General features: G+C 42.2%; 3 protein-coding genes across 5 annotated transcripts; 1 reads left to right on the forward strand and 2 right to left on the reverse strand.

Moving 5' to 3' along the window:
* Positions 1 to 675: 675 nt before the first annotated feature.
* Positions 676 to 11,572, forward strand: lnx2a (ligand of numb-protein X 2a). Of its 3 annotated transcripts, none has more exons than XM_076888155.1 (11): positions 676 to 845; positions 3,066 to 3,627; positions 6,191 to 6,426; positions 6,510 to 6,647; positions 6,852 to 7,051; positions 7,786 to 8,199; positions 8,315 to 8,488; positions 8,656 to 8,833; positions 8,917 to 9,142; positions 9,459 to 9,653; positions 10,840 to 11,572. In XM_076888155.1, the coding sequence occupies exons 2-11, from the start codon at positions 3,224 to 3,226 to the stop codon at positions 10,973 to 10,975; spliced, it is 2,301 nt and encodes a 766-aa protein (XP_076744270.1). In that variant the 5' UTR covers positions 676 to 845; positions 3,066 to 3,223; the 3' UTR covers positions 10,976 to 11,572. The 3 variants fall into 3 exon arrangements, with proteins under 3 accessions (XP_076744270.1, XP_004546743.1, XP_076744271.1); XM_004546686.5 differs by having other exon boundaries at positions 9,495 to 9,653; XM_076888156.1 differs by lacking the exons at positions 676 to 845; positions 3,066 to 3,627 and adding an exon at positions 3,656 to 4,130.
* Positions 11,573 to 11,725: 153 nt separating this feature from the next.
* On the reverse strand, positions 11,726 to 13,697 carry gtf3ab (general transcription factor IIIA, b). The gene is made up of 9 exons (XM_004546685.2): positions 13,492 to 13,697; positions 13,285 to 13,379; positions 13,088 to 13,184; positions 12,925 to 13,013; positions 12,774 to 12,847; positions 12,620 to 12,700; positions 12,307 to 12,539; positions 12,031 to 12,084; positions 11,726 to 11,937 (listed from the first exon to the last, which is right to left on the reverse strand). Exons 1-9 carry the CDS (start codon positions 13,603 to 13,605, stop codon positions 11,809 to 11,811), a joined length of 966 nt encoding a protein of 321 aa, XP_004546742.1. The 5' UTR covers positions 13,606 to 13,697; the 3' UTR covers positions 11,726 to 11,808.
* Positions 13,698 to 21,037: 7,340 nt separating this feature from the next.
* rpl21 (ribosomal protein L21) lies at positions 21,038 to 23,382 on the reverse strand. Its single transcript, XM_004546689.5, has 6 exons — positions 23,272 to 23,382; positions 22,452 to 22,530; positions 22,302 to 22,363; positions 21,937 to 22,049; positions 21,322 to 21,472; positions 21,038 to 21,163 (listed from the first exon to the last, which is right to left on the reverse strand). Exons 2-6 carry the CDS (start codon positions 22,516 to 22,518, stop codon positions 21,074 to 21,076), a joined length of 483 nt encoding a protein of 160 aa, XP_004546746.1. The 5' UTR covers positions 22,519 to 22,530; positions 23,272 to 23,382; the 3' UTR covers positions 21,038 to 21,073.
* Between the last annotated feature and the right edge of the window lie 643 nt (positions 23,383 to 24,025).

The following is a 24,025-nucleotide window of genomic DNA, read 5'->3' on the forward strand; positions in this document are numbered from 1 at the left end:
TGTTATACGTCATGGGAAAGGGTTTTTTTTGTGCTAATTAACTATTAACATCTCTCAAAACTTGTTGAGAAAGGGAGACACTGTCATCTTTAAAAGCGGCATTTATCCAAAACTGAAAGCTGTAATATTAAGTTTCACTTATTATTTAAAATAAAACTAAGTCATGTTAATAAGTTTTAATCTCACGCCCCCTTTAAGCCTTTATAACAGTAGTCTACAATGTAACCAGTAATCTTCAAAAAGAATAACTTACAGTATGAATACTTTTATTTATTTACGTTTTTATGTTTGTTCCATGTATTTATTTATTTATTTATTTATGTATATGTAGTTACTTATAAATCTTGCATATATATATATATATATATATATATATATATATATATATATATATATATATATATATTAGTTATATATATATATATATATATAGTTATATGTGTTTATTCGTGTATCGATTTACCTATGTTTGTCTGCGTTACAAATGTATACAGTTATCTATTTATTTTGATGTGTTTGCTGACTTATTAGAATTTCTTTTATACATAAATATATTTAAACACATTTTGTTTTCTTATTTATTTATTTGTCTATTTTGTATTTACGAAAAGGCGGTCTTAAAGCCAACCCCTAGCTCTCCTCTGGATTGACAACCGTATGCCCCGCCCACTCGGTTTTGACGGACAGCAGTGGGCGGGGTCAGCGCTGCCAAAGGCACGGGGGCGTTTTCGTGCGGGTTTTGCGGAACGGTCCGTTGCGGTGGATGCGTGATTGAGGTCCCGCGGCTAATAATCACCCCCCTTTTTGGGGCCGGAGTGCACGGCGCGGAGGAGCCGCCGGAAAAGGTAACGTCACATCACATCTGCCTGCGCGAGCGGTGTCAGTGTGTGGCTGGCTTTGCTTTCTATGCTGCTGTCGCCTCATCGGTCCCAGGTTTTTCCGCTTGTGGGGAGGGTGGGATGGAGTCAGACAGATGGGGGGCAATGATTAAAAAAAAATTCTGATATATGTAAGTGTGTCGGGCTTGCGTATTTGATCATGACACTGCAGTGGGAGCGCTCCCAAGGTAGATCAGGTCTATGCCAGAAAAAAATTATTGTACATGTAAATTAAATCAGTGTCATTTTTTTGTTATCTTTGTGTGTCTGGGTGGTGTGGAGGGGGGTGGTTTAAGAAAAAAAGGCAGCCTATTGCAACAGACCTTGCAGAACAGCAGCAGCAGCAGGCCTGTTCCTGCAAGTGGCTACCAGAGCCTTTTTTTTAAGATAAGAGAGATGGGGTTTTATGAAAATGTAGGCTAAGCCGAGAGGACCTGAGATTTTAAATCTGTGGCCTAAAACATCATTTCATCTTCTTTGAAAATGTAATTCCTGCACACTGGACTGTCGTGTCCTGTAAGATTAGATTGTCATTTCGAACAATAACCAGAGAGACAAGAGTGTTATTTACTGAAATGGAAAGCAGTGCAATGACAATAACAGCCCGGCCTTGGACTCTCATACACACATGTACACACACACTGTGTGGTGGGATTAAAAGAGATATTCTACAAGCATTTGCCAGTCTTCATATTGCTTGTATAAAGGAATCCGTTGCAACAGCTCTGTTTAAAACACATTTAAGTGCTTTTCACTGCTCTGAAGTGCCGTCACAGTGAAAACACGAAGACTTTACTTATTGATAAAGACCATTCACAGGTACCTAAAAACGCCCTTGTGCTCGACATGCGTGTTTGCTTTTGGTTGTGTAGACTTACGCTCGCATGTCTACGCGTATATGTGTGTTTATATGTGTGTTTGTTTGTGTGTGTGTGTGATGTGGTGATGTCACAGCTTTGTTATAGAAACAGAGAAGCCTTGTGTCCTCATGATTAATTCATGTCCAGCTGCGGGATAGAGACAGAAGCAGCCAGTCACACGCAGACAAGAGGAGCACGTACTTAAAGGAGGCTGAAATAAGTAACTACCGGTGGGGTGGCCAAGGAGACAGGAGGGACAGGTTGTCACAAGGAAAAAAAAAAGACCCAGACGAGATGAAAAGAGCAGAAAAAAAAACGACTCAAGGGGACTCTCATCATCATCGTCTGCGCTGTCTGACAAGCTTTCAGGCTGTACCGAGGAGGAGCAGAGCATCCTGCTGAGAGGAGTGCATCTGTTGTGTGGCTCCTCTGCATCCTTCTCTGGCTACACTCTGAATGTCAAGCCCCACTGAGCAGAACGGGATCCAGGTCGTCATGGAGACAGGAGCAGACCCTCGCTGGAACAGAGGCAGGTAGTCACTGTATCTTGGCTGGCCCGCTGAGCGTAGAGGCACGCCCTCTGCTGTCGGCTGATAGCATCTGGCCCCTTGGAGGCTGGGCTAATAGAAGGGCCGAGGGGGTCTGAGGGGCTTTGGATGTGAAGCGCTGTGGAAATGATCAGCGCACACTGTGGTGCATTAGCTCTGGGGACACGCTCTGCTCGCTGGAGTGCTATATTTCAAGACTTTGCTTTGGGCGTGTTCTTTTTCCGTTGTAGAGGAGACTGAGTTCATCTACTGTACCCAGCCTGAACCAAAAATATCAAGCGTTTTCCTTGGCTTCGCCCCCCTTCCTTTCATCCTCTCTTCCATTCCATATTCTTATTCTTCCCTTGTACCTGTTTTCACATCCCATTGATCTCTTCTTCTTTTTCTTCTTCCACCTGTCTACACTCCCTTCCGTATCTTGTCGGCACCACTTTCCTTTTCTGTTGCTTTCCCAAGCTCACTTTCTCTGATCTGTGCCCTCTTTCTGCCTCAATCCCAGATAATTCCCTCTCTGTGGAATTGGAAGATTGGAGCAGGCGAGAGCAAAAGAGAGATTATACTGCCAGATTAGTGGACAGAAGCAGCAATACATAATCTCAGCAGTGACATAAACGTGCACACACACACACACACACGCGGTGTCATCCTCAGTCTCATGCAAACACGTGGGCACACGTGCACAAAGTATTTGCCACATGAATAAATGCCCAACACTTGTTGTCTTGTTTTTTTTTCTGAAACAGCTGTTTAACTCTCTTGTTTTGGCCTCTGACCCACAGGGTGATGTGCCATCAGCCACTGGGGGGCATTTGTCCTCTCCGCCACCTGTTCAGCCTCTGAAGCTTATGGGATAGGAGTGTGTGCGCCCCTTCCCAACCGCTCTGCATCCCAGCTGGACTCAGTCGTGCCAAAGCTGAATTGCGTTGAAGGAGAAGACATGGGCAGCCCGGGCTCCGAGGTGGGTCTGGCTGGGTCCGTGGAGCCAGCTCTGGAGGCTCTGTGTCCCGAGTGTGGCCAGATCCACCGCAGCTGGGAAAACCACCTTTACAACTACCGTCTGGAAGTGGACGACGATCTGGTGTGCCACATCTGCCTGCAACCGCTGGTGCAGCCTCTCGATACGCCATGCGGACACACCTTCTGCGCCCGCTGCCTGCGTAGCTTCCTCCAGGAGAGGGACTTCTGCCCTCTGGACAGGACCCGGCTGCAGCTGCAGGCATGCCGCAGGTCCAGCATCCTGGTGCACAAGCTGCTGGACAAGCTGTCTGTGTCCTGCCCTTTGACCCCTGTCTGCTCCCTCAGCATGCCTCGCTGTGACCTGGAGGCGCACCTTAAACACAGGTAATAAAGCTTTTATGCAGACAGATGAATGCATGAGATCATTATGACACCGTGCATGCAGTCAGGATTTCATGAGCTTAGCTTCTCAGCTAACAAAGCCACCAGGCGATCGGTTGAACATCCTTTAGTAATAACCACAAGCAGCATTCAGGGCCAATCCGTCCTTGTGATTGGCTTGTTTTTCAGCTGAACCAGTGGAGATATCACAAATCAGAGTCCGCATCACATAGACTTACCCACCATTCTTAACCTTAAAGGTCTCCCCCATCCCGTGCACACGCTTTGGCTTTTGGCCCGTTTGGACCAGGTGCTGTGAGACCCTGCAGGGATTATTGGGCTGTAGGTCATGTGACGGGGGATTAGTGATTCCCTTTCGACAGTCATGGGTTGGCTGACCAGGAGCCTTCGTGTTCTCATTCTGCAACCATGCTGAGCAACTTCAACACCAGAGATCTTTTCAACCACTTCTTCTGTGAGACAGCCAAGGGCAACCCCGGCCTGTGGTGAGTCGAACGCAGTGGGGTGTGAGGTCAGCGTGACTCAGAATGACAAAAAGACATTATTTACTCGCTGGTTTCCACTGTTTTTGTTATTTCAGTCTGTATCTCGGTTTGCTTTGCCTCTTACTCTCTCTGTCCTGCTTCCTCTGTTGCCATGTCTTGCACTGAAGTGCACGATTACGTGTGCATGCATCGGTGTCAGGCTGTCATTGCTGCTTCAAGGATGTAATTCGTGCAGTATGTGATGATGTGTTTGTGCCTGTTAAGGCATTAAAACCAGTGCTCTTGATCTTTAAGCAGACTCCTTTCTAGTTGAATTTTGACGTTGGTTTGTTGACTGGTTTTTCACTGTCCTCCTAACACCTCGATTAAGTTGAGGAGATTTTCCTTAACAAGATCAGGGTAACAGACTATCACTTACAGTCCTTTAAAAGCTTTTCTGAGTCAGCTGTTTTTCTATAAAAGAATCCCTTTTAAAGAAACGCTGTGTAGCAAAGTGCCAGCCGGTGAAGCCGAAAGTCAACAAGATAACGGTAAATGGTCAAATGTTGCGTAACAACACCAGTTGTCGTCTTCTAGTGAGGCTGTAAGGGAAAAATCTCTTGAGTGTATCCCCTTTAAACATTTATTCTTAAAAGTATCTGCATCCCGGTCTTACCTCAGGAAAGAATACACGCGTAAGGTTGTGTTGACAAGATAAGGAAAGATGGTCTAACAGATCACACAAGGTCACCACGAGGACTAACGCGACATTCTTTAGCAAAGCTTAAATCTCGGCCTCATGCGAACTCACCGCTCCCCTGCAGACTTCGGTTTAAGATAGCAGCCAACAGCCTGCCGTTGTGTTTGTGTGACTTTAAAAGTCAACATTGTTTTTGTTGAAGATTAGGGATCAGACATTAGATTCAAAGAGGAGGACACGGTGTTCCACGATGATTACGGTGGGCTGCTTCATTTTGTTGCCCGTGTATGTGTGAGGAATGAACTTTCACTGTCCCTGGGAAAAAAACAAAGGAACCAAATGACTACATCTATGTGAGCAGAAGTCTTTGTTTTTAGCATTTACCAGTTTTCCTGTCAAAATTATTTGTTCTTTGCAAAAACGAAAGATTAGACAAGGAAGGAAATTCATTAAAGAAAACAAAATTACTCTGTGTCACAAGGGATTAAACACCTGTCACCTCTAAGCTACCACTTACAGTAATAAAGGAAATTAAGGCTGACACCATACTGACCCTTTGAGGGAGTCGTTGTGCGTTTATTTTTAAATTGTTTCTAAGTGAAGTGTTTCTATTTTTGTAGGCGAAGAAGGGACACGTCGTCCTGTGTTTCTTTTTTAAGGAAACATTTTATAATTAACTTGTAGCTCATTATGTGATCTCAGAGCTATTCATACAACAAATCAGCAGTTTTCTCTGTTTTCAGCTTCTCAGATGTGAGTACTTGCTAGCCTTTGCCTTTGGGAATTTGGGAAAGACGTCTTTTTTCGCTGTTTTATGGCTTTGAAGTGCTTCCTAGCATAGAATTCCCATTCTTCCCAGAGCTTTAAGATCTTCATGTTGCTTGAAAAATTAGATGATGTTATTAATTCAAGCCAGTTTGAAGGGTCAAGGCTAATTTACAACTGAAAATCACAACCACAAAAACAGACTTTTTCTTTTTTTGCTTCTCTTTCCTGGGATTTTATCCTTGTAAAGCCTGAACCAGGACAAAATCGCCAGAAAATTTAAATTTTTAGTGTTTATTCAACCTTCTAACAAATTTTTAAAATCAAAAACCTTAAATATGAATTTGCATAGTAGTTAGGGTTAAAAAAAAAACTCACTATTGCACTATTCAAAGTGTCAGCATGTTTCTGGAGCTTCACTTGTGCTTCACTGATTTAATTTTGGAATTTTAGAAAGAACCTGTTAACTAAAGTCATTGTAAACTTCAGCAGTGTAAGAAAACAAATCTCTCAAGTTTTCTTCGCTTGTGAGCGAGCACCGCATCAAATTAACTGAGCTTGGTTTTCTTTACATGTCGGATGGGGTGATACGCTGACACCTGTTGCTTGATGAAAGGTGTCCAGGGATGCAGAGTCAGCAGACAAATGGGGACGGTCCACGATGCGAGAGCGGGGATGAGCGAGCAATGGTGACCAGCCCTCCCAGGTCACCGCATACACCACAGACAGACCTGAGGGACCGCACGCCGTCACCGCCCTCTGGACCCAATAACAGCTGCGGTAATGGGCCTGTGTGGACAGATGATGCCGGCCTTGACAACCCAGCCTTTGAGGAAAGCACCGAAGAAGACAGTAAGTTGATCTATCGGCCTTGGATTGTCAGTAAAGTTAATAATATAGCTGTCATCCATCTCTTCGTGTCCTTCTGCCTGTAGGTGTAGTAGGGTTGGAGTGTGTGGTCCCCAGGGTGAAGCGGCCCCTCAGTAATCCCTGTATCCATCTCCTGCGCTCCGTTAGCTCCACCTCCTCTGGCTGGGACTGCCCTGAATCCCCGCCTCTGTCTGCTGAGGAGGGTATGACATCATCTGTTCCTTTCACTGAGGATCTTCTCAAAGGGACCTTGGATAATGAAATACCTTACTTCCTTGCGAGCTGTAGTCTTATACAAAAAATGGATAATCACATCCAGTCAGCTTTGTACTAAAGGTTGGAAAGATGTGGAAATTACTTTCTTAAGTGAAGCTTTTTTTTGATAATGTCACTGGTGTCTCCTCTAGGCTGTGTGAAGCTCCCCTCCCTTCCTGAAGGAGAGATAACTGCCATAGAGGTCCACCGTGCAAACCCATATGTAGAGCTGGGAATCAGCATTGTTGGTGGAAATGAGACGCCTCTCATCAACATCGTGATTCAGGAAGTTTACCGAGACGGGGTCATTGCAAGGGACGGGAGGCTGCTGGCCGGGGATCAGATACTCCAGGTGAGAGATCAGTTTCAGGTGTAAATTTTCAGTGTTTTCAGAGAGTGTTTGGAAGATTTGTTGAAGACAAGAGCTTAATAAACATTTTATTAGGAGTCTGTGGGAGATGTGCTGCAGATAGTGCAGCGCTGAGAATATTGTAAACAGTGGAGTAGGGCACATTGTTCTGGATATGCTGTGTGACTGCAACATTTCTAAATTATCCTGACTATCAGTTTCGACATTGTGTTTTGGGGAAAAAGATCTATGTATATATTTTTGGATAGTTTAGAGCTTCACTTAGAAATTAGCCAGTTGTTTTCTCTCAGCACCACATTTACTTTCGTCTTAGTCAACTTTCTATTTTTGGTCTACTATTAAAAGCTCCTCTAATCAATAGTCTTCTGTTAATGGTAATCAGATGAGTACTTGTAGTTGAAAGGGATCACCCTTAGTGAGCAGTTCACTAATATTCAAGATCTGTAGATGTTAGCACCCTTTGGCACACTGTTGTGGTTTCACGGTTCTATTTACAGTCCATTTCCCTGAGAAAGCTCGAGAGCAGACAGTTACCTTTCAGACAGGGGAAGCTATAAATGCTGTATTTCTTTCTCAGTTGTTTTTGGTGTTGACCAAAACAGAGCTAAAAGAAAATGAGTGTGCGACTTAAATGCGTCAGATAGCTAAGAATCTGGTCATGTTTCAAAGCTAGCTTGCTCATCTAGTTTTTATTTTCCATTCCTCTCCACTCCAAGGTGAACAATGTGGACATCAGTAACGTGCCACACAGTTTTGCTCGCTCCACCCTGGCCCGCCCCTGCACCACCCTGCAGCTGACTGTACTCCGGGAGCGTCGCTGTGCCTCCCGGGCACCTCCCTCCTCTTCCTCCTCCACCCCAGCAGTCCCCCATGCCCCCTGCTCCACTCCCGAAGTCACCCCACCCAGCCCAGCCACTCTGAGAATCACCCTGCATAAGCGAGACTCCACAGAGCAGCTTGGAATCAAGCTGGTACGGCGAACGGATGAGTCAGGGGTGTTTGTGTTAGATCTCCTGGAGGGAGGTCTGGCTGCCAAGGATGGCAGACTGCGGAGTAACGACCGCGTGCTGGCAGTCAATGAACAGGACTTGCGACACGGCACCCCAGAGCAAGCTGCTCAGATCATACAGGTGCAGTTTGTTCATTTGGGTCTACAATCCTGGATTTCCCTTTTGGTTTTACAGACAGGGGCTGAAAAATAATTTTGCTACTTCAGATTTGTCTCTAAAGATTCTGCCCTTTCAGGCCAGTGGAGAACGAGTCCACCTGCTGATTGGCCGACCCAGCAAACCAACTCCACCGCCGCCGCCAAAATCAAGCTCCACCAGAGACCTTTACTGCCTTGATCACTTCCTGCCTAACCACAGCTCTACCCCGAGTCCTGTGGCCATACACCTGTCCCGCACCAGCACCCACAGAGTGAGGACATGACTTGCCCTTTTTGTTTCACCTTTACTTCGTTATAAAATTAGATTTTATGAGATCAAAATCTAAACTGAGGTTTAAAAGTAATACAATAAAAAGAGTATACTTTTTTTTTTTTTTTTGCCGTATTGAAATCAAGCCTGTGTTTCGATTGCTCCCAGGACCTGTCCCAGTGTGTGACCTGTAAGGAGAAACACATCACTGTGAAGAAGGAACCACACGAGTCTCTGGGCATGACTGTTGCAGGAGGGCGGGGCAGCAAGAGCGGGGAGCTGCCGATCTTTGTGACGAGCGTCCAACCGCACGGCTGCTTGTCGAGGGATGGGCGAATCAAAAGAGGTGAACGCTTCCTCTGGACCGATTGAGCCACAACCCAAACATCACATCAGAAAACCACTGCATCTTCTCGCTTCCTCTCTCAGGTGATGTGCTGCTGAGCATCAACGGGCAGGATTTGACCTACCTGAGCCACAGTGAGGCTGTGGGCACCTTGAAGGCCAGCGCTGCGTCGCCCTCGGTCCAGCTGCGAGTGCTCGAGGTCAGCATGGTGGAAGAGCAGGACCATGATGAGCTGCTGCCTCACACTCACGACAGTGACTTTGATGCCAACTGGTCCCCCTCGTGGGTCATGTGGCTGGGCCTGCCCAGGTGAGCACACAGAGGAAATACAATATAGTTCTGGATGTGTGATTGTGTTTTGTGATATGGTGGTGTTGTCAGCAGCTTCAAACAGGACATTATACAAGAAAGAAAAGCTTGTATCTTCATTAAATGTCATGTTTTTCTTGTTTTTATCTTAACTAATTATATATTAACTTTCTGATTTGTGGGCTTTGTGCTGATTGGTTGGTTATTTGTCACATTTTCCCATTTTTTACTATGTATTAAAAATATCAACATGAGCGTCCTGAATCTGTTCGTGGGATCATAATCAATCTATCTGTCTGTCCATCTGTCTGTCCAGCCCTCCTTCACTCTGCTCTCCACCCTCTCCTTGCAGCTACCTGCACAGTAGCCATGAGATTGTTCTGCGCAGGAGCCATCCTGGCAGCTGGGGATTTAGCATCGTCGGGGGATATGAGGAAAGCCATGGCAACCAGGCGTTCTTTATCAAGACCATCGTCCTCGGCACACCCGCATACTATGACGGCCGCCTCAAGTGAGTGATCAGTTGTGCTTTATATGATAATCTGTGGCTTACAAAAACAGGGGGGAGGGGAATAAATAAATAACTTTGTGTGATTTTTACTTCAGGCTTTAAGAAGAAATATGTGTATAATGATCATTATAATCCAGGCTGTCTGCTTGAGGCTTTTGAGGCTTCAGCAAGTACAGAGCAAAGGGTTAGTTCAAGCTCTGCTGTAATCCTGGCAGATCAGCTGAGCTCTGTGCCAGCCTAAATTGGACAGTGGCTCATCTGATACCTTTCATCCAATTGGTAAATCTCAGATAGGGCACTGTTTAAGCTGCTTTAGCCTGCCCAAAGTTGTTGCACAACTGCTGTCCACTTTGCAACCCATCACCACCCTGGCTCCTCCTTTTCACATTGTGTCTGACCTAATCAGTGTTTTCATACCTGATCTCCCTGTGAAATATAAATTACTACAGAAATAACTATTCTTTTGATTGTAGTGGTCCTGACTGAACTTATTTAACAATTGTAAAGGCTCAAAAGGCCCACATTTGTAGTGTGCGCTTATTTTTTATGCTAATATTTAGAGGCATAACTGTCTTATCTATTGTCATAATGCAGCTAGCAAGCAATAAAATAATTCAGTTCTGTAGCTCATCTGTCCATATATCAAAACGAATAACATCTATTGTAGGTTTTAAAAAGTTACAGTAGATATGTCTTCTCTCTGAGTATTTTCCTTCCTTTCTCTGTACCCTTTTTGTGTCAGTACTACAAAAAAATATTCAGAATAAAGGCTAATCTTTCCTCAGTGATTGAAGAATAAAGGTAGCGATATTTTTTTTCCTTTTGCCAAAAAGTCTTTTTGGGAGAAAAAAAGCAAACAATGAAATAATCCTAATAAGTATAATCTGTATGCCACAGAGCTTTGTTTTCTAAAACCTATTAAAAACACCTCCCCTAGCCACTCTGTTACACAAGGTTACATGTTACTAAAATACAGCTGCACAGCTTATTGTGGGAAATTCATAAGTGCCATTAAAGATGTTGGAGTTCAAATTGTACCCTGCAATTATTTTAATTGCAAATTAATACGCTGATGATCACAGTCATCTCAAAAGGCTCGTCTTCATGTATGTAGTGCTGTTTGAGCCCAAAGCTATCAGGTCCTGTTTCTAAGCCTATGATAACATGTCTCTCTTTGTCATCTCAGGTGTGGTGACATGATAGTGGCAGTCAACGGCCTGTCGACAGCAGGAATGAGCCACTCGGCCCTGGTGCCCATGCTGAAAGAGCAGCGCAGCCGGGTGGCGCTTACTGTAGTCTCCTGGCCTGGCAGCCTGGTATAGCTGGGCCAGATCATGAGCAGGCTGCGCACTCCATAGAGTCCACCCAGAATGTTCTATATTGGGAACGACCTTGGCCAAAGTGAACTGGTACGTGCTACTGTACATCGCTCCATATCGGGCTTAATCCAGGACCAAACGCATTCAGAACTACTGAAGACCCAGCAGGACCCAAGCCTGTCCTGACCAGGTGGGAACTGATCCAGATCGTGCCACGTCACGCGACAGACTGCACTCTCACACACACTGCTGTGATCATATGGTCATGTTGTCTTCACTCCCACAGGGAGAATAGTACTGCAACTGTTAACAGGCAATCTGTGCTGTAGTCACCTCACCAGGCAGTTGTAGAATCCAGGGCTATATTCAGGTGGATGCATCGATGCAGGTAGAGATTAAATATTTTTGAGGAGTAGTCTGCAATCTGCTGTGATCTAGGATAATGACACTTAATCAGTTTAATCGAGATGTTCTGCAAGACCAGTGCTGTATCCAGCTGAATGAGCCTCAGGCCTTATTAGAAACCTGCCGCACCCTTGGGGCTCAACTGCCCTTAGGCCTCATCACCATGATAAACCAGCTGCAATAGCAGCTGGAGTTTTATACATGTGTTTGAATGTGTGCTGTTTGTTTAATAAACACTTCCTGCAAAGGATTCATGACTCTACAGTGTCATTTTCTACTTTGTAAGCAAATGCTGAAAGCCATTTTGGCATATTACACCAACAGCTATAGAAGCATTGCTGCAGTAAGTGCATTGATGAGGCTTTTATTCAAACAAAAACAGAAATGTGATGTTTCATCATTAAAGAACACATCCAGATCTTAACGCAGCCTCAAGGTCTGTTATTCTCCAGAGTTGTGCTGTGTAGCTTTGCAGCAAGCTCGTTGGCCTCCGCTTGATTGGCTGCAGCTGCCGGTCCGGCCCGCTGTGCCATGGGCAGATTCTTTTTAGGATGCAGTTTCTGGAAGAGGAGTAAAGAACCAATGCTGTAACATATTCAAGGACAAAGTGGGGAAAAGCCATCACCCCAAGTCCATTTTAAGGTCAATAGTACCTTAAGCTTTTTCTTTGCTGGGTCATGCACCACTCCATGTCGCCACAGGCTTTCCTAATTAACAGCAAAGCAAGGAGAAAATAATTTAGTTTCTGGATTGGGGAAGAAAAAGAAAAAGCCCTGCCATATATAATGAAGGTTACAGGAAGTTGGTCATCACTGAAAACAATGTAGTCTGAGAAAAATCTCAGTTTGTCAACCACGTCATCACCATTGTTGGACAACACTGGCTTGAAAGTTATACATTTTATTCTATACACTGAAGTGCAGGTTCACCTTCATGGCAAAGCTCTTGTTACAGCCAGGAACAGCACAGCTGAAGGGCTTCTTCCCCTCATGGTCTCCCAGAACATGGCTCTCCAAGTTGAAGCGGCGAGTGAACTTTTTCTCACAACCTTCTTTGGGGCACGGAAACATTCTCTTTTCCCCGGAGTGGACGCGAAGCTCATGCAGGCGCAAGAACCAGAAGTTGCTGAACAGCTTGTTGCACTGTCCACACAGCACCTTGTCTGAGACCAGAGGAGTAGTTAGCGTTTTACAGCTGGCATGAGTCACATGGCATCAGTGCTTCCTAGAGTTTCATTTATACCTTTGTGTTCTTTTCTGTGCTTCAGATAATTTGACCAAGTTTTTCCCTGAAAAGGACACCCTTCAGTCTCACAAGGGTAGCCTGCCGCAGAAAGACGAAGGTTTTACTTGAGCACACGCTTTAAGAGAAATTCACTGCTCTGGTACCAACTTACCTTCATGTATTTTCTCATGATGCTTCAGTTTTTTAAGAGTGAGAAATTCTCTCGTGCATCCAGTCAAGGAACAACTTGAAAAGAAATAAGAGGTTAAATTTGAAATGGTCAAATACATGGAAAAAAACAAGTCCTTGCATCAGCCACTCACTGAAAAGGCAGACTCTCTTGGTGCTCACACTGATGAGCTTTCAGCTGGTTCCTCTTGTTAAATTCCTTTTCACAGCCCTGATGATCACACTGAAAAAGCAGCAGAATTAAACAAATATAACGAAATCACAGGACAACTTAAAAGAAAATAAGCCTAGCCATACTTGAAATCTCTTTTCCTGTTGCTGATGGACTCGGGCCATGTGGTTCTTCAGGCTGGCGTTCCTGACAAAGGCCTCGGAGCAACCATCAGCCGGACACCTGGAGAGCAAAGAAGGTAACTGTTCAGAGCAATCAAGTCCTTTTTGTTTTGTTTTTTTAACCTAATGACTTGACATTTAGGCACAAACTGCTTGCTTACTTGTGTGGCTTTTCCCCACTGTGACTGAGCTCATGTCTGGTGAGTTGGTAGCGGGTGCAGAAGCTCTTGTCACAGCTCTCACAGGAGAATGGTTTCTAAGATTTAACATAAGGCCAGGGAGCACTTAGCAGCCATTCAATCCGCCGCATTCAATTCTCACATCAGCTATTTATTGTTTCATGCTTCTAGCATTTCTGAGCCACTTACCAATCCTGTGTGTTTGCAAAGGTGAGCATCAAGCCTCCACGGTTTACTGAATGTAGCTTTACAATCAAAAAATGAGCAAACATAAGTTTTTTGACTTTGCAACCTCTCCCCCATCTTAAATAAGAGATGTCAGGTGTGGCCAAGGAGTAAACTTTTGTTTTCTGTTCGTCGGTGCAGGACACTGAGTGACCTACTTCCACCACATCTCGTGTATTTAATTTATATGATTGGAATGTACCAATTGAGGCAAAAGGGGGTGTCGTGCCTCAAAGAAATGATAAAATGTTAAGCATTCTGTACTCACCTACATTTACGGGTTACTTAATTTAGCATGTAAGATGCAAGAAAATGATTTAGACCCAATGATACTCAAACATTATAAAAGTCCAAGAGTCTTTCCTCTACAATGATTGATACAGGCTTTAAAAATGTCACCCGCAGTCCTTGCAGTAGGTTTCTCTATCAGCTGATCTGCTGTGTGGCACACAGCCCCAGAGAGAGGCGACTGCCTGTCTCCATTAATCACACACACACATTGAATTTACTCCACTAATCTTACTCTTATCAACCCTCCAATAAGGCTCTGTGATTGGTGTGATTTATGGTTGTCTGAAATATTTCTTCAGTGAGCTCCTTTGTAAGCAGCACACCTGAAACTAAATCAAATCACCTTTGAAAAGAAGACATTAGTGCAAATATATATATATATATATATATATATATATATATATATATATATATATATATATATATATATATATATACACATATGTATTCAATAAAATTAGTCACACTTTAATTTTAAAAATATTTTTAACATATGAATTTCTCATTTTGGTGTTTTAAGTGTTAGCATTTGTAAAAACATGTAACTTAAGTCGTGTGTGTGTGTGTATGTATGTATGTATGTATATATATATACAGTATTGCTAAATTCAATTCAATTTCTTTATTGTCCCACAAGGGGAAATTAGTTTAGCTGCAGGAGGATAAAAATAAACAGAACAATACTATAAAATAATAATAACAATAATAATGATAGAAAGTTCAAGGACAATTATTTGCCATTAAGGAGACAATACGCAGTAGGGATAAAAGAGACCTGGAGTCTTTTAGTCCTCCTCGGAGGTACTCTAAAACGGCGGCCGGAAGGCAACAACTCAAACTCACTGTGAAGTGGATGGTTCACACAATTAATAATAGAATGAGCCTTTCTAAGCACATTTCTATTGTAAATGGCCAAAAGTTCATCTTGCCAGCGCCCTGAAATTTTGCTAGCAGTCTTTACCGGAAGTCCCAACCAAATTATACAGCAGTATCCAAATAATATAGAGACACTATATCAACAAACTGTACTTAATAAACCCAGGATGTTTGATATTTTATAAATCCAGTGTTGCAATAGAACAAAAGTGTTCTTTCACACATTTTTAAGACTTAAATAAATTGAGCCCAAATTTTAAGGCTTTAAAAAAAATCATTCACTGACAATCCAGTGACATTATCTGCTTGTCTAAACATTACAGATCGCCCTGTGGGCCCATGCCGTGCTCTCATGTGAAACCTTTGACTGATTTTTGTGAATAAGGCCTATTGAGAGCCTGTTGGGCGTTACCTCAATGCCCTCCCACGCTTCAGGCAAGCATGCTGGGGTCAGTTGACACTGTTATCAATGTCCCCCTCTTTTCTTCCGGCTCCTCCCCCGACTACCAACACCACCGCCACCTGTGCTGTCAGGGACGGAATCAATACAGCTGGCCCAATACCTACATGTATGGCCGTGCCTACACCTGTCTCTGATAACCACACAGACTCTCACCCCACCTATCACACCCACAGATACTGCATGTTTGACCTGCAGTGGGATTTTCTTGTGCTTTTGTAAGCCCTTCAGGCCTATCCCAAACACTCCGTCACACCCACACTTGCATCACATTCTCAGATATTAGTCTCACAATCTCCGAAGGTCTTTTTTTCCAACCAAGAACAGGGAGAATAAGAGGAATGATGAGGCCTCAGATGGGAATAAAATCACAATGAAAACCGCCAGTTCACCCATATGGCAAAAATACATATCCTTTGTTGGTTTTCACTGGAATTTCACATGGGCTCCTCACAGCACAGCAACTAAAGTAGCTAACTCAGTTATTTCAGAACTCTGGGCTAAAGCAGAAGGTTGAAGTAACTGTAGCTAACTTTCATATTTACATAAGATTTTTAAGCAAGTTTAATAATGTTACAGATAAGTAGAAAAAATAGTTACAAAAAATAAATAAATAAAGCTGCTGGAACATGAAATACCCCTAACATCAACGTTTCAGCGGCAATACAGTCTACTGCACGTATAGTTGAATATTCTCTTATGAATCTTTTGTACATTTACTCAATCGCAATCATGAAAATGGAAGAACTCCTTAATTTTTCCTTAGCTACCTGTTTTTGATTTATTTATTTTTTGAGAAGCAGCATAGAGCACATGCAAGGAGGATCTACCCATCGCTGAATCTGTTAGGAAATACCCTGAATCATCAGGGTGAATCCAAATAAAAGCCAACAACACACAGAAAGGTGCCCTTTAAAAAAAAAAGACTGCAGTGCTACAAATAACTAAGTGTGCCCCGTGACTCAGGAGCTTGTAGAATCACAGTTAGCAGCAACAACTTCACGGCTTTTCTTCTGTATTACTTTATCCTGTCTCTCACGTCGCCATTGTGGAATGTTGTCTTTTTTTTCAGGTCCCGCCACAGCATTTCAATCAGGTTGATGTCTGGACTTTGACTGGGTCATTGAAACATCTTGATTCTTTTCTTTTTCAGCCACTCTGTTTTAGATTTGCTGTTTTGCTTGGGATCATTGTGCTTTAAGTTTTTTATTTTTATTCTTTAACTATTAAACAGATGTGGGTCCAAAACAAGTTCAAATCATGACCCCTCCACCACTGTGCTCACAGCTGGTATGAAGTGTTCGTGCTGACGTGCTGTTTGACTTTCTCCAAATGTGGTGCTGTGCATTACAGTTAAACATCTCCACTTTGGTCTTGTCTGTATAAAACACTTAAGAAGTCTTTGTGGTTTGTTTAGATGTGGCTATGCAAACTTAATCTTGTTAAGCATGTTCTTTTAGCTATTAGAGGCTCCCTCCTGGCAACCGTTCCAAACAAGCCATGCTTGTTCAGTGTTTTTCTAAATGTGCTGTCATGAACTTTAACATTTGTCCTCTTCTGGGAAGACTGGAAATCATGGCAAATGTTGAAAAACAAGTGGAACGATGGATTTCAGATTGTTTGGAAATGGCCTTATAACAGCTACCAGATTGATGGGCAGCAACAGCTGTTTTCCAAAATCATTCCAGATGTTTTTCTTGGCATTGTACTGACACGCACCTGAATGCTCCACACCAACAAACTAGTAAAACTTCATCTGTTTTTCTAGAGCCAGTCACACTTAGTAAGTGCTACTTATCCTCTCAATTCCCATTGAAGCAGTAACGGTGTGTTTTGTTTATTACAATTGTTTCTCTTTTGATTTTTTTCCAGTACTTCCCTTCAGTTACAGCTACCACTTTTCAGAGAATAAATCACAATGGGAATAGAGCTTATTGGGACATTTTTACTTTTTTTGAGAGATTTCAAACCCTGGGCAGATTAACCAAATAAATCTCAAAGATAATACTAACTCTGTGTTATTCAGGTAAAGTGGGAAAGCAGATACTTGTGAAATGTCATATCTGCATATCTTGCCATGTAAGTTCTCCGCATAAAACTCTTGTCTGTGTCCATGACCAACTATCTGCTGTTTGTGTGTGTGTGTGTGTGTATGTGTGTGTGTGGTTAATATGTAACGTCCTGGGTCGATACAGCTGCTCCGAGCTGCTGGCTGAGCTGACAGACTCAATCTGTGTGTGTCAAATGTGTGATTAAGGAGTTCATAGTGCTCCGCGGCTTTTATCCACAGGCCTCGTCTTTCTGCCCTCCTCCCTCTCGCTTGCTTTCTCTCTCCTATTTACACTCTGTTTCCTCAATCAGTAACTTCTATGAGTCAGGGCCACACATGACACTCCGTGTGTCTGTGAGAACAAGCACACACACACAGGCTCTGTATGTGAGGTGAAAATCACAGAATGAAATAGAAGCGGACAGCCAAAAAATCACAGACATCCCTCTTTGGTTAGTGACCACAAAGTCTTATTGAATTTGTTCTGTCAGCTTTTGCATCATCTCCTTGGCTGAGAATAAAAAAACACCCAAAAGCATGAATCTGATTCATAAAAACCTGGGGTGGCCTTTGTCAGAGGACCAATATTTAATTTTTAATTCAAATGTTCAGCCGATATCTGCATAGATGCCATTTCTCTTATCTAGACACTCCAAGTCAATTCCAGACCTTTCCAATCAATACCAAAGGCTTTGGCTGCCAGCCTGCTTATTGACTGATTACATTTTGTTTTTCAGGTTGTTGGACACGTATTACAATGGCCTGATAACATCCATGCATGAATATCATGACCTCAGGTCTGCAGGGTTATGGATAGGCAGAAATGAGCCTTTTAGAAGTATACACTTTATTTACAAATTCTTCTACAAGTATTTTTTCTCTTTTTAAAAAAAATACAAACTCGGATAATACAACTACAGAAGTAATTTTTTTTTTAAGTCCCTTGAGCTCATTCCTCCTTGCGGCCGATATCTCTGTAAACTGGTCCTAATTTGTGTAAATATTAGGTAGAGCACTGAGGTGGGATGAGATAACCTATTTGTCACGTAACCAGCCAGCCATTCAGCCTCCACTGATTAAACAGCCCACATCAAGCGGTCCACACACAGGTACACAAACACTTACATAGGCATGACCCTGTGTACACATTCTTGTATTCAGCCGGGCAGGTTGGGGGGGGGGGGGGGTCATATATCAGCTGCCAAACAGTGAAGCTTTATGATTGTTTAAAATATCCTTATTTTTATGAAACACATAACTTAACATACAATGTGGGGGAAAAAAGTTTTCATGTGACTTTATGCAGTCCTGTCACAATCTAAGTGCACTTTTCCAACAAAGTTGCTTCTGAAGGAGCCACAAGACTTCTGGAACAATGTCCTTTGAGCAGATGAGACCGAATTGGAGATGTTTGGCCATAATGCTGATAACATAATGCTGGTAGCTTATCAGCACAAACACCTCATACCGACTGTCAAGCATGGTGGTGGAGGGGTGATGCTTTGGGCTTCCACCCACAGGACCTAATCCAGTGTTTTACCCTGACTCTGAATTATTGTTCCACATCAAGGCCATCGGTCCCGCAGCTAAAGCTGGGTCGAGACCGATTCATGCAACTCATAGGTACGCCAGCAAATCTACAATAAAATGGCTGAAAATTAAGAATCAAGATGTTGTAATGGCCCAAAGTCCAGCCCGGATATTGCAAAACATAAATATATGGTATTCTGAATCTTTTAAGTGAAGTTTAAATTTATTGATTTGGCTTGTTAGTAATTAATCTAATAATACAAAAAAAAAATCTTCCTCACAGGTCAATACTTTAGATTTTGAGATGAATTCAACAGATAACATCATAATTATGAACTCCCTGTAGATTCATCCAAGTGTTTTAGAATCTAGTATTATCTAATATAATATTGAAAATGTTATATCCTGCTTTATTTCATTTTTACTTGTGTAAAAAGACTTCATTGGCTTCCCACAGGAACAAATATAGTAACTATTGTTAGAGTATCATCTTGTTAATAGATGCTAAGAATTTAAATTGCTATTCAAAGGCTTCTAAACCACAGATTTTATCTATTAAATGAGTAATAAGACAAAAAAAAATTACTAAAGTCTAAATTATAAATGAATGAAAACTTAAAATGCCCTAGTGCAGAGGTAGGCAGGGGACATCCTAATTATAACATATAACCATGATGTTTGGAGTATGTTTGAGGGAACTGTTGAATCATGTTCTGTGTACACCTAAGGTAAAGTCGTGGATAATACTTCCCCTGGTGACAGTCTCTCACATTCACCAAATATGATACATCAGCACACTTTAGTTCATCTGTCCAGCCACACGCTTGATGCCTTCAGGCTGAGCTCAGCACACACCCTGGTGCACACTGCCACCTACTGTCTAAACAGTAGAAACCCAGCTACCTGACTGAGACCTGATATGCATTTTCATTTGCCTGCTCGATCTAACTTGCACACACCTAATCACCATTTTTATTTTTTAATTCTCCCAGGGAACTCTCGGGCTTCATTTTCTCCCCTTTGATGATATTTAATGAGTGATACATGCATTCTGTTTCTGTATCACTAAATTAAACTGCAAGATTCAAAGCTGTTTTGTTTCATTTAATAAACACGTGGCAACAATTTAGACTCTGAAACCGAGGCTTGCTTTCACGCTTTGCAGGAGTGAATGGGTCTGTAGTGACAAACCAGTGAATGATAAATAACATAATAATAATATATCATAAATAATTAGATAAGTGGTAAATATAATTTAAAAAACAACACTATAGATTAACTGATAGCTGAAAATGTCATTATTTGCTCATTTTTTATACAGAAATGCTCAGCATTCTGAGTTCACCTTTTCAAACCAAAAGTTGCTTCTTTTTTTTAAAGGTCTGGAGTGTTAACGTAGTGTTGGTGTTGCCAGACACTGTAATTGAGCAATCGTTATGACAATAAATTTAGCTCTTAAAAACCTCCAGAAAACTGAGCTTTTCTCTGTTGTATAATCAGTGCCATCGCTTTTTCTCATTTAAAGTCATTCCCCCTTTTATCAATGCCCTTCCACTTATCAGGGAAACAGCTACCCACAGAGCAAGAAGTGGGGCGGCAACCCTTTACAGGTTGCTGCCCTGTTACAGAGCCAATCATTTACACTCACATATGGACAATTTAGAATTACCAATAAACCTAACCCCACTAGTGCATTTCTTTGGACTGTGGGAGGAAACCAGCGTACCCAGAGAGAACCCACCAAACATGGGGAGAACATGAAAACTCCACACAGAAAATCCCCGGACAGATGGTGGAGTCAAACCCTGCTCATAGGACCTTCTTGCGGTGACACAACAGTGCTACCCTGCACCCCTTTTTATACAAATTGTAATTTATTACTTTTGTTTGGCATTACTGAGAAGATATGGACACATGATCCAGAACAGGGGAAGTTTGTCTGGTTTTCACAGATCTAACTGAGATAGTGTACAAATCCAGACATACAGCTTTCTTCAGAAAGCAAGTTTACGATATTTAAGATTATTCTCACTATTGCATTTGGGTGTAAACGCCCATATTGTCCTTACCCTCCTGTGTACTCACAGGGGAAATGTAAACTAGTAGAAACCTGTCAGCTACAGCTGTGCAGATGTGAAATGCTTGTGACATGTGTGCCAGTCACTCTCAGTTCGCCGGTGAAATGAAATTCTCTTTATTTCATTTAGAGCAATCAAAGGAGGAGAATCATCACTGAGTGATGGCTCATCATGACACAGAAATACATGATCAAATGTGTGAACAGATGACACAACTGCAAGGAGTGTGTGTACAAATATCTTTTATTTTAATCAAGCACTTTACGCCATGAACTCGTATGGGATGGGCTCCAGCAGCTGTGGCTCATTTCTCTTAGTGGTGACAAAGTGAGCCTCACGAGGAGGAGCAGGCTGAGGAGACAGGAAAATGAATACAATGAAGCACAAAAATACTCCTTTAATAAATCTAATTATATTCAAATTACACATCTGGGTGGTCTTTTTACTTTTTGAATATTTCAGGCTTTAACAATTCTCTATTCACGTGTTACAATAAACTCGGCTCATACCTGGCGCTTCAGTTCCACCCAGGTGCCCTTCTGCTTGGCCTCCAGCTTCTTGCGCTCATTTTCCTTAACGCGCTGCAGGAAGCTGTCCCTGCTCTTTGAGTGCTTCACGTGCTCAATACGCACATTAATCCTCTTGGCCAGGATCTTGCCTCTGTGAGTGTGAACAATTTCAATTAACAGTTTATAAAAAAAAAGAAACTGGGCAATGGTAACGTTTCCTTTAATTGTGTTGTGAAAATGGTCTTTCAATGTCCAAATGTCTCCTGCATAAAATCCCAGGTCAACACAGAGGAAGGTATGCTGGGATTCTTAAGGATGAAATGCTTTCCCCCACATGAATGGCCACCATGGACAGAACGGTTCATGGTAGCAAAGTGAAGATGGGGTCATCTTTCCTCTCACTAGGTAAAGTGCATGAGCCAACACACACCAGTGAGAGCAGACAATAATGATCACATAGTTGGAATCAAGACTTAACCCGGCCATGCCAAGTTGATCAACAGTTTCTCTGATTAGTTATTAGATTCTTTTATTTGTAGACGTTCTAAGTCATCTGGTGTGTGCTAGCTCAAAGTGCACAAATCCAAACATCCAAAAATAAAGGATCTTACTTACTTGACCTGCTTGTTGACAATGATGCCGACAGCATGTTGGGTTACATTGTAGATGCGTCCTGTCTTGCCGTGGTAGCATTTATGAGGCATACCTTTCTGAACGGTTCCTGTGCCCTGAAACAAAATCATAATAGTTTTATCAGTTGCATTTCTACAAACCACTTGTCAAATTCTTTCTCATGGGGAGTAGCTGCTCAACATGTGATGCTTTTATTTAAATTAGGTCTGATTTGAATTAGGCACACTTGGTCATTAAAACACATTTTAAGACATGCACATTTCCCAAAGCACTTTATAAAGAACTCAGCACATTTACTTCATAATCACTGGGGTGTCTCAGTCAGGTAGTGCTTTGATCTTGCTTACCTTGATGTCAACAATGTCTCCCTTCTTGTAGATACGCATGTAAGTGGACAGAGGGATTGGGCCTGTGAAAGAGAGAGAAGGAAAGACACGTTACAGACTTTATACACACACTTGTGAGCAGTTTACCTGCACTTCAAACTTGGGACTCACCATGCTTGCGGAATGGCCTGCTGAACATGTACCTGGTCCCCCTCCTCTTGCCTCTGGTGTTCGTCATGATGCCTGATTACTGAGAGAAAACACTTAGATTAGACACACGTAAGTGTGACCATTGCCTACTAATGTAAACACGTAATTTTAGCAGGTGTATAATAATATAAGTCAATAAAGGAGTTTATTTATATCTAAATGCGCCAGATGATGGGAAATTAGACCGACTGTCACTTAGAGAAAACATTGTTTTCAACATTGTAACATAAACACGTGGAAGTTCATATTCGTCACATGACTACAAACCTGCTGAATGAGCTCTTTCTACACAAACAGCCGATAAATAAAATACACGACCCCAAATATCCCTCACTTTTCAACAACAGAGGTGCATTAGCCTACAAAACTACTATACATAGCCAGCGCATCACGAAACATAGCAATGCACAGCCTAGCAGGGACAATTCAGTCCGCTATACTGAGCGGTAACTAACATTTTAGAGCCACGTCATGAAAAACGCTTTAATGAAAATGTAAAATATCGGTGTTTCGTGTCTTTCAGTAGGAATAAAAGGGTTTCGGAGGGAGCAAAAAAACTGCTTCTATTAAACGCTCCTCTGCCTGGCAGGCCCACATGGAGAGCCACGCTACTGAACCGGAGGGCTGTAAACGGAGAAAACTACTCCCAGTGACGCATTTTCAACCATTAACAACACCGTGGCGCATGAGGGAACAACTGCGGTGGATATATAAGTGAAACTGTGCATGTAAGAAGGGATAATATAGATGAAAATCGACTTTTAAACAGAGAACATCTTACCCCCGGTCTCTACAAGATGGCGGGTACGGCGGAAAGAGAGAGCAATGGCCCCGAAACTCCGCCTTGTGAAGCTGATTCAGGAAGCCCGTGAGATTGCCTGAACGAAAAAACGACCGAGAGAGAGCAGCGGTAACGCCTAGGTTGAAGACGAATGAAGTAGTCTTGGTTTTGTAGTACATGGATGGCAATTGTCAGACTTTCACATTTATGAAGTGCTGAATAATACAATAATATAATACAACAAAAAAACACTTTCCAGACGCTCAAGTAGACATCATCAGGTTGGCTCTGTGGACAAATATGATATTTCCTGATTATATTTTACTATAAGCCTAGATAGTTTTTAAAACGCATGATATTGTTTCCGTGTTTATTCTATAAGTCTAGTTTTAAATTTTATTTCACCTAAATAAAATATTTTCCAAATGAAACATTCATTTGGAAAATATTTTCCAAATGAATGTTTAACTTTAGTTAGCTATAGTAACATTGGTGGAAACACTACAAAATGGGTTTTAGAATTTAGAATAGAATTCAACTTTATTGTCATTGCACATGCACAGGTACAGGGCAACGAAATGCAGTTTGCATCCATCCAGAAGTGCTTTAGTGATATAGATATATTACAATATATATTAGCAATAATATAGATATGTGAGTATATTACAGAAATGGGTCTATTATGGTATGTTATAATGTACACGGTATGAAGTATGTTGTGTTTTGGGGCATATTTTAGGACTGTGGTATATTT

This window comes from Maylandia zebra, linkage group LG9 (genome assembly GCF_041146795.1).
Source record: "Maylandia zebra isolate NMK-2024a linkage group LG9, Mzebra_GT3a, whole genome shotgun sequence".
Taxonomy (NCBI): Eukaryota; Metazoa; Chordata; class Actinopteri; order Cichliformes; family Cichlidae; genus Maylandia; species Maylandia zebra.